The sequence below is a fragment of the Cricetulus griseus genome, chromosome 3 (assembly GCF_003668045.3).
Source record: "Cricetulus griseus strain 17A/GY chromosome 3, alternate assembly CriGri-PICRH-1.0, whole genome shotgun sequence".
NCBI classification, from domain to species: domain Eukaryota; kingdom Metazoa; phylum Chordata; class Mammalia; order Rodentia; family Cricetidae; genus Cricetulus; species Cricetulus griseus.
Window position 1 is genome coordinate 52,234,284 of NC_048596.1, and position 17,268 is coordinate 52,251,551.

The following is a 17,268-nucleotide window of genomic DNA, read 5'->3' on the forward strand; positions in this document are numbered from 1 at the left end:
CCACATCAAAAAGTCTTCAACAAAGACTGTGAAGTCTCTCCTCACAGAGAAAAAGGCCCAAAGGAAGGGTAAGCCCTGTCAGACTTCTGCAGCATAACTGGTAGTGTTACACAGCTTGTTCCCTAGGCTGGACTTCTGCCAGGCACAGGCCCAGAGGCAGGAAGTGGTGTGGGAACTGGAGCTCAGAACTTCCTGTGGACAGAAGAGGAACCATCTTCCATACTCTTAGTCAGGTATGGTAGGTGAGTCCACACTAAGGGCCCAGAGGATACTGGGTACACCTGGTCACACCAGGAGAAAGAGTATGACTGGGATCCAGCTTACAACGAAGAGAACTGTAGTGTCAGCCCTCTGGTTGCTCTAAAAGCTGGAAGCACTGTTCGGGCCTGAAGGGGTTAATTGTCAGGTTCTCCTGCTTCCATCCCAAATGGCTGAACTAGCACCTTTCTTGAGGCTTTTAGATTCTAAGATACCAGGCCAGACAGCTGTGCCTGTGCAGGGGCAGAAGCAGACACTGTTGACCCACCTGCACTGACAGACACTTCACTCATTGCTCCACCCAGTAGCTGTGTCCAGCTACTTCAGGATATCTGGTGACAGCTGTACCCCAGAAAGAGCAAACATACCTCCAGGACTCTGAGTCACAGCTCCCCCTCCCCCCAACACACACACACACACACACACACACACACACACCCACCCCCCCTCGGCCTGCTTTTTTTAACAGTGAGCCAAGCCCTGTCCTCCACCTCCTGGATTTTGCTGAATATTATTCGGATATTATTTGGCCCCATATTGGGTATATCCTGAAATTATCCTGGTGTCTCCTTTCATCACCTAGGGAGTCAGTTTCCTGTGGATGTAGGGAGAGCTACAGAGTAGGATCCTAAAGACCAGTCCAGGTCCTTTCTGTCAGCCCTACATCTCAGTGTCTGTATCTTTTAACATGCTGAGGAGAGTCCAGGCTAAGACAAGACTGGAGAGAAAGAGTTGAATTCCTTAGCAGCTACGGGTCAGGTGCTTTGAGGGGTGACTGAGGGCAGGAACAGCAAAGGCACTTTCCCTCCGCATCTGCTGGGCCCAGACCTTTCACAAACTGGAGTAAAGGACACTTGGTGTCTCCCAGACTGTCCAGTGCTAATTGGGTCTGCTGAAATGGCCCCTAGTCACTCTGGTCAATATCCATCAGACATAGAGAGCAGTAGTGTGAAGTGGATGTCAGAGCTAGGGACCAGCTCTCTTGCTCATCCTTAAGGCCTGGCATCTCTTCCTAGTGTCCTGTATAGGGAAGGGAGTGATAGAAACAGTTTGGGCCCTTGAGCCAGAGGCAGGGTCTCAGTTGGGCCTTTTAACCCTTAGCATAGTGTAGAAGGGCCCCAGCAGTCAGCTTGATGGGTAGACTTAAGAAGTTTGAGTACTTGGTTCCCAGTTGATGGTGCTGTTTAGGTCCATTTATGAGGTGTGGCCTTGCTGGAAGAATTGTGTCATGGGCAGTCTTTGAGCTTTTGAAGCCAGGCTCCATTCCCACTTCTGGCTCTCTGTGTTTGGGCATCAAGATGTAAGCTCTCAGCTTCCTGCTCTACCCGCCATGCTGTCTTCTGCCTCTACTCTACCATCATGACTTGTTTGTTTTGTTTTTCAAGACAGTTTCCCTATGTAACAGTCCTGGCTGTCCTGGAACTAGCTTTGTAGACCAGGCTGGCCTGGAACTCACTGAGATCCACCTGCCTTTGCCTCCCAAGTGCTGGGATTAAAGGTCTGCACAACCACTGCCTGGCCCATCATGGCTTTTAACCCTGTGGAACAGTAAGCCCAAATAAACTTGATTTTAAGTTACCTTGGTCATGGTGTTTTAGCACAGCTAGAAAAGTAATTAATACAGAGAGATCTCTATAGATAGACATGGTTTGTGCCTGTAATCACAGCACTCAGGGAGGCTTAAGCAGGAAGACTACCACAAGTGGGCAGGAAGACACCAGCCCAGGCTACTCAGTGAATTCCAGGCCATTCAGGGCTGCAAGAGTGAGATTCTATATCAAACCTAAAACCATGACAAAGCCTGATGTGTGTGTTCCTGTCACCCACCCCAACACTTGGGTGGTAGAGGCAGAAGGAGCTGTAAATTGGATGCCATCTTAGTTTACATAGCAAATATGATACCAGCCAGGCCCACCTGTCTCAAAACCAAAATAAAATAAAAAACAAAAAAACAAAAAAACAGCCAGGTATGGGAGCACATGCCTTTAATCCCAGGGAGGCAGAGACAGTGGATCTCTAAGTTCAAGGCCAGCCTGGTCTACAAAGCAAGTTCCAGGATGGCTAGGGCTGTTGCACAGAGAAACCCTTTCTTGAAAAACAACAAGGGAGCTGGAGAGATAGCTCAGAGGTTAAAAGCACTTGCTCTTCCAGAGGACCTGAGTTCAATTCCCAGCAACCACATGGTGGCTCGCAACCATATGTAATGAGATCTGGTGCCCTCTTCTGGCATGCAAGCATGCATGCAGATAACTGTATACATAATAAATAAAACCTTTTCAAAACAAGAGCTAGAGAGATGTTTCAGTGGTTAAGAGCACTAGCTTGTCTTCCAGAGATCCTGAGTTCAATTCTCAGCAACCACATGGTGGCTCATAGCCATCTATAATGAGATCTGGTGCCCTCTTCTGGCCTGCAGGGATACATACATAATAAAAAGGAAAAGCAAAAACTTCAAAAACCAAAAGAGGGATACCCATCCAAAGTCCTTATTTGGTTGGAAACTTGACATATAGTTAAGGATGGCCTTGAATTTCTGATTCTCCTGACTCTACCTCCCAAATGCTGGGATTACAGGAGTGGGCCACCAAGTCAGGTTTCTATAGTGCTGGGGAACAGAATCCAGGGGCCTTTGTGCATGCTATGCAGCTTGTTTGAGCTATAGCCCCAGCTCCTTGTCTTCAATCAATGGTAAAATTACATGTATACTCTTGATTGCTATCATTTGATACAGATTCTTTCTGGTCTAGAACTCGCTTTGTAGACTAGGCTGCCTCAAACTCGGAGATCTGCCTGCCTCTGCCTTCTAAGTACTGGGATTAAAGGTGTACACCACTACACTAGGCAATATTTTATTTATTTGGTTGGTTGGTTTTTGGAGATAGGGTTTCTCTGTGTAGCTTTGGAGGCTGTCCTGGAACTCACTCTGTAGACCAGGCTGGCCTTGGATTCACAGAGATCTGCCTGCCTCTTCCTCCTGAGTGCTAGGACTAAAGGTGTGGGCCACCACCACCCGGCAAAGTTATTTTTAACTATTATTTTGAAATAGACTCATCCTGGGATTATGCATGCACTGCCTACCTTTTTACTTGGGTGCTGGGAATCAACTCACATTTAACTACTGAACCATCTCCCTAATCCTTATTTATTTTTGGGTAGGGGGCAATCTTGTTATATGTAGCCAACCCTGTCCTGGAACCTGAGGCAGTCTTTCTGGTTTGATCTCATTTGCAAGGACTATGCCTTGCACTCTGTGCTTTTATGCCTGGCTTTTCCTTCCATACAATGTTCATGAGACCCACTAGTGCTTTTTGAGATAGCAGGGTCTCACTATATATACAGTCCATCATCTGGTTTAGAACTCACTCTGTAGACCAGGCTGTCCTTTTACTCACAGAGATCCACCTGCTTTTGCCTCCTGAGTGCTGGGATTAAAGGTCTGTCCTTTAAAAAAAAAAAAAAAAAGTCTTCATTTCCGGGTGTTGGTGACGCACACCTTTAGTCCCAGCACTTGGGAGGCAGAGGCAGGAGGATCTCTGTGAGTTCAAGACCAGCCTGGTCTACAAGAGCTAGTTCCAGGACAACCTCCAAAACCCTGTTTTGAAAAACCAAAATAAATAAATGAAAATTTAAAAAGTCTTCCTGTATGTGGGTGTTTTGTCTACATGTGTATCTGCACAATGTACTGTCAGACCTCACAGAAGCCAGAAGTAGACATCAGATTCTCTGGAACTGGAGTTACAGACAGTTGTGAACTGTCATGTGGGTGCTGAGAATTGAACCTGGGTCCTCTGGAGGAGCAGCCAGTACTCTTAGCCAGTGAGCACTCTGTCTTAGTTAGGGGTTCTTTTGCTGTAAAGAGAAACCATGACTATGGCAACTCTTACAAAGGAAAACATTTAATTGAGGTGGCAGCTTAGAGTTTTAGAGGTTTAGTCCATTATAATCATGGCGGGAAACATGGCAGCATGCTGGCAGAGTGGTGCTGGAGGAGTAGCTGAGTCCTACATCTTGCAAGCAACAGGAAGTCAACTGAGACCCTGGCAAGTATCCTAGCATAGGAAACCTCAAAGCCCGCCCCCACAGTGACACACTTCCTCCAAGAAGGCCACACATCCTAACAGTGTCACTTAGGAGATTATAGGGGCCAATTACATTGAAACTACCACATCCTCTCTCCAGCCCTTTATCACTGTGTGCTGAACCCTAAATACTGTGCCTTTTAGGAAAGTGCTCTACCACTAACCTAAGCCCAGACCTTTTTAGGGTATGTTATATGCACAGATGTATGTGGGTACACATGCTTGTGCACACACATGTAGAGGTCAGAGGAAGTGAGACAAGATGCCCTCGCTGCGCATTCTGCTTTCCTTCCTGTTTACGTTAGGCTGCCTGGTCATTCGTCCTCCCAGCTCGAGCCTTATGAGCACATGTGGCTATGTCTGGCTTTTCATTTATTTTACATTTTATTTATTTGAAGATATGTTTGTGTGTGTGTGTGTGGGCAACTTTTAGAAGTCTTTTTTTGCTGTGGGAAATCAAAATAGGTTGTTGGGGCTGGTGGTGTCATTACCCACTGAGTCGCCTTACTAGCCTTAGCCTTTTTAAAAATGTGAATCTTAGGAATTTGAACTTGGCTCTTCTTGTTTTCACAAGACCTCTTATCCATGGAGCCATTTCCCAAGTCCCCTATTTTTTTTTTGTTTTTGTTTTTGTATTTTCATTTTGAGACAGTCTAAGTTGTACAGGCAGGTCTTGAACTTGTGATCCTTCTACCTCAGCTTCCTGAATAGCTGGGATTACAGGCCAATGCCACCAAGGCCTGGTTTATACAGTGTCCCAAATATTGATGAGTATGGCTTCTCATATGTTTTCTATTCATATTGTCATATTCTCTCTTTCTCTTTCTCCCCTCCCTCCCTCCCACCTCCACCCCTCCCTCCTCTCTTTCTCGTCCATCCCTACTCTCCTATAAAAGGACTGTCCAAGGGGGATAAAGAAGGCAGAAGTGTTGGTACTAGTTTAGCAGAAAGGTCTGGGGCAAACTCTGGTACTGCTTTCTTACCTCTCTGATGGGGGGGACAAACCTCGCCATAGGGGCCTGAGGACACCCTGGGACAGAGCCCACGTTTTCCTTCTTATCCCAAAGTAGCATTCTCCAAGGAAGCCTTCCTGAAGTGTCTCCAGGCCCTTCTCATGGTTGTGCTCACACCTAGACATTATTCCCTTGTTTCCTAGAACCCAAAAAGCCAACAGGAATGTCCTTACCTCATCCTCTTCCCCCGTGATAGCAGCTCCACTGTGTCCCTACAGATGGAGGTGAGGAATTTAGAATTATCTATCCCAGGCTGTTTGCCAGGGGCCAGGGAAAAAGAAAGGCAGGGGCTGCTAGTAACTGAGGATGTGCCTAGACCAGGACAATTTAGACACCCTGGGTCCATTGTCATTTTTCTATTCACTTCCCTACCACCTCATGCAAGGAGCTGAGGTTCTCTTCAAAGCTCCCGTTTCCCTGTCTCTCCCTGGTGCTCCTATCCCTTGCCACAGCCTTTGATGCTGTTGACCTTGAATGAAAAATGAACTTCTGGATTTGGGGTTTGTGGTGGATGCCTATAATCCTAGCACTCGGGAAGGTGAGGCAGGGAGAGTACCAGTCTGAAGGCATCCTGTACCACAGAGCCAGGTCCTGCCTCAGCATATCAGACAGTTCACTTGGTCAAATTTTTGCCTAATATACACAAATCCTTGGGATTGATCCTCAGCACTGCATCCACTGGGCATGCTGGTATAGGCATGTGATCCCAACAGTGAGGAGATGGTGCAGGAAGACCAGGATTCCAGGGTTACCCTGTAAGACCTAGGGGTTCAAGCCAGGGATACATAAGACCCTGTTTCAACAGACCCCTGTGAAGCAGACACTCCTTTTTCTGCACCAGCTGGTATGCAGTTCAAAGTGTGGCCTCAGGGTACAGCCCTGCCCTGGGGTCCTGCTTGGCAGCCTCTTGACTGTGTGAGCAGCCTGTTTCCCTATTGGTGAAACATCACAGAAACGTTATCACTGCCCTTCATGGCACTGTGAGGAAGACAATTTGAGAGTGTGCTGCTGGCGCCTGGCTCTAATGCTCGCCCTACTCCCTTTTCTGCTTTGCTTTTTACCTACTTAAATCCAATACATTCTTCCAGTGTCTGAGGATTGTCAGGCCATTGGAGACAGTGTGGGTAGCCAGATAGCCTCTGCCTTCATGTCTCCATGCAGGCTTAGTCTAGAGACTCATTCTGTGACAGACTAGTGTTACCATAGCAGCTGCTGTCTGTGGAGCAGGCAAAGGTGTGGTCAGCAGAAGGTTCCTGAGGCGGTGCTACCCCAAAACACTGCCTAATAGATGGCAGTTTCTCTTTCTTTCTTTCTTTCTTTCTTTCTTTCTTTCTTTCTTTCTTCCTTTCTTTCTTTTATTATTATTATTATTTATTTATTTATTTTGGTTTTTTGAGACAGGGTTTCTCTGTGTAGCTTTGGAGTCTGTCCTGGCACTCTGTCTATAGACCAGCCTGGCCTTGAACTCATAGACCTGCCTCTGTCTCCCGAGTGCTGAAATTAAAGGAATACGCCACCATGCCCTGTAATATATGGCAGTTTTATTTTCACCATAGCTTTAAAATTTTGCTTATTGTGGGCTGGAGACATGGCTCAGTGGTTAAGAGCACTGGCTGTTCTTCTGGGGGACCCAGGTTTAATTCCCAGTACCCACATGGTAGCTCACAACTGTAACTCCAGTTCCAGAGGATCTGACACCCTCACACAGACATACATGCAGGCAAAATATCAATGCATATAAAATAAAAATAAATAAATCACTGAAAAATTTTCTTATTGTTATATCTTTCTTCTGAAGGATGAGAAACCTGTCTGCCTTGTTCATCGCATTGTCTAGAACAGTTCCTGGCACACCACTGGGCTAGTGAGTATTTGTTGACTAAAGAAGGCTGTGCTGGTATTTGGAGGCCAGGCCATGGAGCTGGTGTGATGAAGGGAGGGGGGCAATAGAACATAAAGAGCACAAAGGCCAAAGCCTGGAGGGGTGGAGGGGGACCCAGGGGCAGGGACAAAATATGGAACATTGAAAAAGAAAGCACTAGGGCAGTATCCAGGGTCTGGGACTTGACTAGAAAGCAAAGGGGGAACCACTTGGTCAGGGGTGTGTCAAATAAAGCAAGAAGGAAGGAAGGCGGGAGAGGGACAGAGAGAATAAAGGCAGTGGAGAGACATATGGATAAAGAGGTCGCTGGCCATGGTGGTACATACCTGTAATAGCCACATTGGGGAAGTAGAAGCAGAAAAATCAGGAGTTCAAGGTTATCCTCAACTACTTGGTGAGTTCAAGGCCAGCCTGGGCTACAGGAGACTTTAAAAAAAAAATCCAAACTATCTCCCCAACAGAGACGAAAGGAGGGAGGCAGAAGTTGAGGACAATTAACAAGTTACATGGGAACTAGTGTCTGAGGGGGTAACAGTAAATGAGAGGGAGGGATATGGAGGGGGCTGCAGTGGTTAAGAGCATTCCCGGCTCTTACAGAGGACCAGTTCAGTTCCCAACACCCACGTGACTGCTCACTATGGCCCGGAACTTCAGTTCCAGAGGACCCACCACCGTCTTCTGGCCTCAGTGCACGCTGCACGCACACGGTGCACAGATGGACTTGCAAACAAAACATTTACACACAAAATAAAAATAACAATGTCGTGTGTGTGTTTATTTAAAGAGACAGGGTTTCTCTGTGTAGCGCTGGCTGCCCAGGAACTCACGCTGGAGACCAGGCTGGCCCCGAACTCAGAGACGCGCCTGCCTCTGCCTCCGGAGTGCTGGGACTAAAGGCGTGCGCCACCACCGCCGGTTATTAGCGTCTTTAAGAGCGGGGGCGTCTGGTTAGGAGGCTGGAGTCACCAGCTGCAGTGACCTCGCTAGCCTAGGTGAGCGGGACCGCAGGGTGCCGGGGGCGGCCCGCAGACGCCAGATAGCTCTGAATGGAGGGAGGAGTCAAGACTCTCGCTTGCGTGATTGGGTGGCTGTAGGTGTCGCTCTCGAACATAGTGGAGGGGAGGGACAAAAGGTGTCTCATTTCTCCTCCCACCTGGGGTAGGATGGTGTCGATTGGCTGTTTCGAGGAGCGCGCCAGAAACAGCCCAGGCGGGCGAGGGACGTATCCTGACGTCACTTCCGAGATCGTTCCGGGCTGCAGCGTCAGGTCACTTCAGCGCCGGAACTTCCGGCTGGTGTGGCCATCTTGACTTCCTGACCTTGGGCGCCCGCTGGTCCTTGTCTGGTCGCTCCGCGCCGTCATGTCTGTCCTGACGCCGCTGCTGTTGAGGGGCCTGACTGGCTCGGCCCGGCGCCTCATGGTGCCTCGCGCTCAGGTCCACTCGAAGCCGCCGCGGGAGCAGCTCGGTGTCGGGGTGAGCGGGACCGCAGGGTGCTGGGGGCGGCCTGCAGCGCTGGAGGGGGCGAGTCAGTCGCTCGCGTGCTATTAAGCCCTAGGTTATTCTCCCAAGTACCTGGAGCTCGGGTCAGCCCGTCAGCCCGTCAACCCGTCAGCCCGTCAGCCCTGCCTGGTTGCTCACTCGCTGCTCAGCCTCTCTAAGCCGCACCATTTTTTGGTGGGGAATGTCTGATAACTGGCAGCGAAGGTAATGGTTGTTGCCGCTATTTCTATTTTTATTTAGGAGGGGTGCAGAGGACCCATTAGGCGTTTGGGATTCTCAGAATTGTAGGGGTATATAGCTATGTGGACAATTTTCACCTTTTAAACTTTTTTTTTTTAATTGAGACAGGGTCTCATGTAACCCAGGCTAGCCTCGAACTTGTAGCCATATTTGACCTTGAATTGATAATCCTTCTTGCATCTCTTTAGTGCTGGGATTACAGACATGTGCCACCACTTTTGGTTTATGTGGTGCTGGAGCTCCAACCCAGAGCTTTTTAAAAAGCTACATCCAGCCCAGGTCCCTTCCTCCTGTTTTTTTTTTTTTAAGCTTTTCTATTTTAAGTGAGAGCGGGCCCTGGATCCAGGCAGTTGGGGACTGAATTAGAGCTAGAACCAAAGAGTTACCACAGAGGAAACAGTGACAAGTCATGCCTGCCTGTGGTCCCAGTTACTGGGGGAGGGTGGTTGAGGCAGGAAGACTGAGCTCAGGAATTGAGGACAGTTTGGGCAACATAATGAGACCTTGTCTCAAAACAAGGGCCTGGGAGCTGGAGAAGTAGGTGGTTCAGCACCTAAGAGCATTTGGTGCATGATTTCATGGAGACTGGATCTTTGGTCCTGGCAACCATGTAACAGGCCAGAAGCTTTTAACTCTGCTCCAACATCTGTTGCCTCCTGACACCTCTCCTGGCCCTTGTGAAAGCACAAGCACATACCTGTGATCACACCCTCCAACACATACAGCACACATATGCAGATAAAATAAATCTTGAAAAGTTCCTCCCACAAAAACACATCAAAAACCACACACGTAGCCACACGTACACACACAACCCAGTAGGTGTGGTGGCACAAGAGTGCACTTCCAGGACTACGGGGTTTGGGGCAGAAGGAAATGAAATTCAAGGTCAAGCCTGGGGTACATAGTAAGAGTTCTGCCTATGGAGCCCCCCCCAAAGATAAATATTTTTAAAAGGGCCTTTATATCAAGGCCAAGAATGGGCTTGACATCTGTAACAATGTCCCCTCAGTCTCCCTGTGTCTTTGTCTCTCCCTCGCACACGCTGGGGATTGAACTCAGGCCCAAGTTGCTTTCTCTAGTGTGGGTCTGCTGGACTTCCCTTAGTTTGTCTCCCTGAGGGACTGATTTTCAGTGCCTAAGGACTACCATATTTGGGAGTATCTACAGAATCTTTGCCCTGAGGGATCCTTCTTTCTTGTGCTCTATGTAGGAAATCGCCATTGGGCTCACTTCCTGCTTCATCTGTTGCCTCCTGCCTGCGGGCTGGGTTCTGTCACACCTGGAGAGCTACAAGAAGCGGGACTGAAAGGAGCTGCCCTCCCTTCATCCTGTGACTAGACCACTCTTGCCAGCCCATCTTGATCATGTTTCCTGCATTCCTGACTGGCCTTCCCTGGGATCATGCCATTCAATTCCAGTCACCTCTTCTGCAATCATGGCCTCTCGATGTCTTCATGGTGACAACTGGGACCACATATTGCTTCTGCTTGGCGGGGTCCCCCTTGTAACAATAAAGTTTATTTAAACCTTGCTCCAGAGATACATCGTGCTCTCCTGCCAGCACACAGGAACTGAGGATGGTGTTGGATTGAGGTCTGCGGGGGAACACCTGGCTGGGTTTCTTAGGTGTGTGTCAGTTGTACTTCACTTATTTAAATGGTTCTCAGCATCTGGAAAATACCTGTTGTTACTGAGCCCTCCACCGTGCTGCTTATCCCTTCCAGTTCCCTTGTCTGTGCCAGGTTCATTGGCTCCCTGTAAGTGCATGCATAGGGCTCCATCTTTAAGGCCAGCTCTGAAGCTGTGACCCTTTACCAAGCTTTTTTTCCTGGCTTGGGTATCCATGTGCAGTGCCTTGCAAGTAGTGGGTGTGGTGGAGCCCAAGACATTTCATGCTGGGTATTGCTACCACTTTATGTCAAATTCAGGGCCCCTTTTAGCACTCTGTAAATGCTTATGGGCTGAGTGGTCTTCCTTGTACCTCCTCAGTATTTTCAGGAGGAGCCAGGGCAGGCAAGGAGCTGGAGATGGCCTTTATTGATGTGGCACCTAGGAAGCAGCACTCTGGTACCCAGTGCTGCCACCCCGCCCCCAGGGTGAAATGGCTTTACCTCACTTTTCATGCTTTGCTGGATGACTTGGTTGACTTCCAGATAGACACAGGGACAGTATTAGTATTCCCTGTGGACCTGGGGCTGGAACAGTGGGCAGAAATGACAGGTGAGAACCAAGGGCTGTTGCTAATTTTAGGCCCTAGATATCTAAGCACAGCTTTCTAGTGCCCTTCTGAAGGCTTGTTTTCTGAAAGCTTCGGGTAGAGCTGACTCCCCTCTATCCCCTTTATGCCTGGCTTTTCTTCTTGGTCTTTGATGGTGCCTATACACCCAAGGCCAAGGATGCTTCCCTAAGAGTTGGTGTCTTAAGATTGAAGGGATTGGTCGGGCATTTGTGGCGCACACCTTTGGTCCCAGTGCCCTCAGGAGGCAGAGACAGGTGGATCTCTGAGTTTTGAGGCCAGCCTGGTCTCCAGAGAGAGTTCCAGGACAGCCTCCAAAACAATACAGAGAAACCCTGTCTCGAAAAAATAAAGCGGGGGGGGGGGGGGCAGGCCGGGGGATTATAGACCAGCTGCCTGAACCTGTTGCCTACTGAGTAGACAGAGAATGTTACAAGGTGGGCACAGGGGCTGGATCTTGAGAACCTAGTGTGGTGACACAAACCTGTATGTGATCCCAGCACTGCACCCAGAGGCTGAGGCTGGAGGATCCTGATTTCCAGGCTAGCCTGAGCTACATAGTAAGGATACTACCCCCCCACCCCCGTGTTTCTGTATGTAATAAGCCTTGGCTATCCTGGAACTCATTTTGTAGATCAGGCTAGCCTTAAACTCACAGAGATCCACCTGCCTCTGCCTTCCAAGTGCTGGGATTAAAGATGTGCACTATCACCAGCTCAGCACTCTCTTAAAACAAAACAAAAAAATTCACTAAGTAAATGGGTAAAAATGAAGGGATGGCCTCAAAAGTCTTGGCCAAAGTTGCCTCATAGCCGTCCCCACCTTCACAATATCACATTGGGAGCCTTTCCTCACTGCAGCTCAGGGTGGGGTGAAAGCTGGGGGTCAATCAGCTTTCTCACCTTGGAAGTGATGGAGGCAGGTGGGGTGGCAGGGGCCCTCCTTGCCAAGCCTCTGCTGCCAGAAGAGGTTCAGCTGTGCAGACTGGCTCTGTCCATGGCACAGATTATACCTTGATGTCAGAGCCATGGGCTGTCTTGAAGAGAAGATGCAATCCCAGAAGAGTTTTGTTGCAGTTACTATGGTAACATCACTTCTCTGCCAAGGATTAGTTATCTCCTATTTCTGTGCCCCTGGAACTCAAGAAATAGATGACAGACACCCTGTCACAGAAGAACTGCTCGAAACCAAAGTTCTGTCTTGAGTCAGTTCAGGCTGGAGTGAAGCCAATTGGCTATAAATCCCTAGACCCTAGTTTGAGTCCTTAAGCAGGCTAAACATCTCGGGACGTGGGGGTGGGCTGAAGGAGGGCTTAAGATTCCCACTGACTAGTCATGATTGGAGTCATCCTCATAGGCCTGGACTCTATCACCTTTCACTGGCTTGCTTTCACCAAGTCAGGGACCCTTAAATGATGACCCACAACTTAAAGTTTTGTGCTCTGAGCCATATCTTGTGTCCTGTCTGGTGTGTGATGGGGCAGGCTGAGAGTCTGGAGACTCCAGAGTGACCTTAGCAAGTCACCAAGTCTAGTTTGTAAAGATGATGACAGACAGGATAATGTCTTTTCTCTGATCCCAGGAATCCATGAAGTCGTTTTATTAATGGCCAAGACCATTTTGCAGATGTGATTATGGTCCTCCCGCCTTGAGCTGGGAGATCATCCTGGATGATCTGGGTGGCCAACTGTGATCACCTGACCTGATGTGCCCTGCAATCAAGCACATCCTTGCTGCTGACACTGCAGGAAGTGGGCTAGAGCTAAGAAATGTTATAGCCAGAAGTTGCAAGTAGCCCTCAGTTTACTGCCAGAAGGATTGGGAGACTTCCTCTAACATGAGGTTCGGTTTTGCCGGCCAGTGTGGAAAGAAGAGATGGATTCTAAGCCTCTGGAGAGGAACATAGCCTAAAGGCACCCACCTGGGCTTTAGTTCTGATCTCCAGAGCTCAGTTCTTGGGGCAAGGGCATTCAGGACTGGTATACCAGCTGATTAGACCTCTGGGTGGCACAAAGTGACTTGCATGTATGACATTTCCGAATGAGCCCCCAGGAGTGTGGGTAGAACTCGCCCTGTGCCCCCTTGCTCTGCTCCCCACTGCCTTATGCTTCAATGGCCTGGATCCTACAGGTGACTATCAACTCAGCTAACTGCTCCAAAGTCTCGTCCCTATTCAGCTCTGCAGGTCTGGCCTTTGCTGTACTCACTGCACCCCTAGACCCTGGTGTAGTTGGCATTTTCTTTGGGCTGCTTACCAGCTCCCAAATAAAAGACAACATACAGACTTATTATAAATGCTCAGTCTTTGCTTACACATGTCTCACTAGCTCTTTTTAACTTATTTTAACCTGTTTCTATTCATCTATGTTTTGCTTTGGGGCTGTTTATTTTTCATTCTGTATGTCCTACTTTCCTGCTTCCTCTGGCTAGCCCCTGGCATCTTTTTCTTCCTTTCGTTCTCCTCTGAGCCTCAATTTCCCCAACCTAACTCCTTGCCTGAAGTTTTGCCTATATCTCATCCCTTCTTCCTTACTATTGGCCTTTCAGCTTAAAAAAAAAAAAAAAAAAAAAAAAAAAGCCAGGTGTTGGTGGTGCACGCCTTTAATCTCAGCACTCAGGAGGCAGAGGCAGGTGGATCTCTGAATTCGAGACCAGCCTGGTTTACAGAGTGATTGCCAGGACAGGCTCCAAAGCTACACAGAGAAACAGTCTCAAAAAACCAACAAAAAGTAAATTTTAAAAAGATTTATTTATTTAATGTCCATGGATGCCTGTCTGCATGCCCATCTGCACACCAGACAGAAAGCATTGGATCCCATTATAGATAGTTGTGAACTGCTATATGGTGCTGGGAATTGAACTCTGGACCCCTGGAGGAACAGCGAGTGCTGGGTTTTTTATTTTTTTATTTTTTGGTTTTTCGAGACAGGATTTCTCTGTGTAGCTTTGGATCCTATCCTGGCACTCGCTCTGGAGACCAGGCTGGCCTTGAATTCACAGAGATCCTCCTGCCTCTGCCTCCCGAGTGCTGGGACCAAAGGCGTTTGCCACAACGCCTGGCCAGTGCTGGGTTTTTGTTTTGTTTTGTTTTGTTAGCTATTGTTTTGAGACATGGTTTCATACACCCCAGGCTGGCTTCAAACTCCCTATGTAGCTGAAGATGACCACCTATTTATGGTTCTCTACATCCAGAATGCTGGAATTGCAGGCATTCAATAATAACATGTCCAATTTTTATGTGGTGCCTGGCTTTTTGTACATACCAGGCAAGCACTCTATTTTCTGGGCTATGTCCCTAGCTATGGGTGGGTGTGTATACAAGTGGGTGCGCAAGCCTGTGCGTATGGGCAGGTTGACCAGGCATTTTCCTTAGTCACTCTTCACCTTATTGGGGTGGGGGGGTTCTCTTTAACCTAAAGCTTGTTTTGGCTAGATTGGCAGGACAAGACCCCAGGATCCACCAGCATCCATCCCTCCAGTGCTGGAGTTACAGGGGCATGCCATCACACACAGCTTTTATGTGGGTACTGGGTATCTAAACTCAGGTCTTCATGGTTTTGCAGCAAACACTTTACCCACTGAGCTATTCACCTAGCCCCCACACCAGTCTTTTTCATATTGCTGTCCTGGCTGGTGTGGGATTTACTCTGTAGCCTAGACTGGTCTAGAACTCAGTAATCCTCCTGCTTCAGCTTCCTTCATGTTGGGACTACAGATCTGAGCCACTAGCCCAACTTGTATTGCCTGTTTTTGTCACTGGCCTTGGACATTTGTGGAATGGTGAATTGGGAGGCAGGGACAGTATGTAGGGCTGTACTAGGGATTGTTGGCAAATCAGCAAGTGGGGTTAAGATGCTTTGTGATAATCAGAAGCCAGAAAGTGGTGAAAGGTGCAGGACAGATGGTATAGGAGTAAGAGAATACCTATGTATCACCAGATATATGGACATTAAAAAGAGTTTAGCAAGCCCAGAATGATTGTCCGTGCCTCCAATATCAGCACGCAGGAGCTGGAGACAAGTGGGTTGGAAATCAGCCTGGGTTATATGAGACCTTGTCCCAGATACACATAAAATACAAAATTAAAAGCAAGGGCTTGATTGCCAGTGTCACTCAGCAGTAGAAAATGAACACAGTATGTGAGAAGACATGGGTTCAGTCCTCAGCATGTTTTTTGAGACAGGGTTTTCTCTGTGTAGCAGCTCTGTCCGTCCTGGAACTCACTCTGTAGACCAGGCTAAGCTGGAAGTCACAAAGATCCTCCTGCCTCTACCTCCCGAGTGCTGGGATTAAAGGCATGCGCCACTACCACTCTGCCAGGCCTCTTACATAATGCAAGCCAACAAGGGTTTAATAGAAAACATGAAAGGTTGGAAGGGATCAGGAAGGGCTGAGAAGAGTATGACTGTAAAACAGAGAAGGAAGGGCCCTGTGAAGAAGCAGACACTCCTTATCTTTACTGTGTGAGGACTAATGTCCTGCTGTGTGCCTACCACCAGTAGGAAAACTGAGTGAATGCTATATAAGATCTTTATTGTTTCAAATAGTAAAAGGATGGAAAGATGTTTTAGCGTTTGAAAGCATGTACTGCTCTTGAAGAGGACCTGCTTTTGGTTTCCAGCGCCCACATCACATGGTTTACAACCACCTCTAACTCCAGCAGATCAGATGTCTCTAGCCTCCGTGGGTTTTTGCGTGTAAGTGCACATACCCCTTCACCCACAGACACATTAAAAATTTTTAAGTCACCTGTGAAGCCAGGTAGTGATGGCACATGGCTTTAATCCCAGCACTTGGGAGGCAGAGGTTGGTAGGCTGAGCTCTGTGAATTCAAGGCCAGCCTGGTCTACAGAGTAAGTTCCAGGACAGCCAGAGCTACACAGAGAAATCCTGTCTTGAAAAACAAAACAAAAAAAAAAAAACAAACAAACAAAAAAAAAAAGAAAGAAAGAAAAATGAGATAGTGAGAGAAAGAAAAAAAAAAATCATCCATGGCCAGTCAGTGGTGGCTCACACCTTTAATCCCAGCACTTGGGAGGCAGAGGCAGGCAGATCTCTGTGAGTTCAAGACCAACCTGATCTACAAGAGCAAGTTCCAGGACAGGCTCCAAAGCTACACAGAGAAACCCTGTCTTGGGGTGTGTGTGTTACAGACTCGGGGGAGGGGAGGGCTCAGAGGATAAGGGTGCTTGCTGCCAAACCTGATGACCTAAGTTGGATCCACATGATGGAATGAGAGAATCAGTTCCTACAATTCTGACCTCTCCACATCCTCACAGCACAGTCTCACACACACCAACACACACACACACACACAAATGTGTAGTAAGAATCTATTTTTTAGGGGGCTGGAGAGATGGCTCAGGGGTTAAGAGCTCTGTCTGCTCTTCCAGAGGACCTGAGTTCAATTCCCAGAAACCACATGGTGGCTCACAACCACCTGTAATGAGATCTGGTACTCTCTTCTGGTGTGCAGATATACATGGAAGCAGAATGTTGTATACATAATAATACAATCTTAAAAAGAATATTTTTTTAGGTAGGTGGTGGTGAACACCTTTAATTCCAGTACTCTGCAGGCAGGGGCAGGTGGATCTCTGTGAGTTTGAGGCCAGCCTGGTCTACAGAGCAAGTTCCAGGACAGCCAAAGCCTCACATAGAAACCCTGTCTTGAAAAAACAACCAACCAAACAAAAAGAATATATATTTTTAATGGTTATAAGCTGAGGCTCTGGTTCCCACCTCATTATAGAATGCCTTCCTGTGACCATAGTCCATCTGCACTCTTGGAAACTGCCAGGTTGGGTAGCTCACAACTATTGTGAGCCCCAGCTCCACCCCCGGAGGCCTCTTCTAGCCTCCCCAGGCATGTGATACGTATACATACACATAAGTACATCTTCAAAAAATATTTAAGGAAAAGCTGAGCTGGCAAGATGGCTCAGTGGGTAAAGTGTGTGCCTCAAATCTGACGAGTGGTATGATAACTCTTTCAGCCAGCCGCCTGATTTCTTCCGCCTCGTTTAGGCCCCAAAATAACACACAGAGTCTTACTT

General features: G+C 48.0%; 1 protein-coding gene across 1 annotated transcript; it reads left to right on the forward strand.

The window, feature by feature from the left end:
• Positions 1–8,514: 8,514 nt before the first annotated feature.
• Positions 8,515–10,509, forward strand: LOC100755207 (cytochrome c oxidase subunit 8A, mitochondrial). Its single transcript, XM_027408414.2, has 2 exons — positions 8,515–8,707; positions 10,188–10,509. The coding sequence occupies exons 1-2, from the start codon at positions 8,594–8,596 to the stop codon at positions 10,281–10,283; spliced, it is 210 nt and encodes a 69-aa protein (XP_027264215.1). The 5' UTR covers positions 8,515–8,593; the 3' UTR covers positions 10,284–10,509.
• The last annotated feature ends 6,759 nt before the right edge of the window (positions 10,510–17,268 follow it).

What these genes read in the sequence shown, in the direction of transcription:
- LOC100755207 (XM_027408414.2), top strand. Translation starts at nt 8,594, where the DNA reads ATGTCTGTCCTGACGCCGCTGCTGTTGAGGGGCCTGACTGGCTCGGCC. An exon ending in GGGAGCAGCTCGGTGTCGGG is followed by an intron (nt 8,708 to 10,187) that starts GTGAGCGGGACC and finishes TGCTCTATGTAG; the next exon opens with GAAATCGCCATTGGGCTCAC.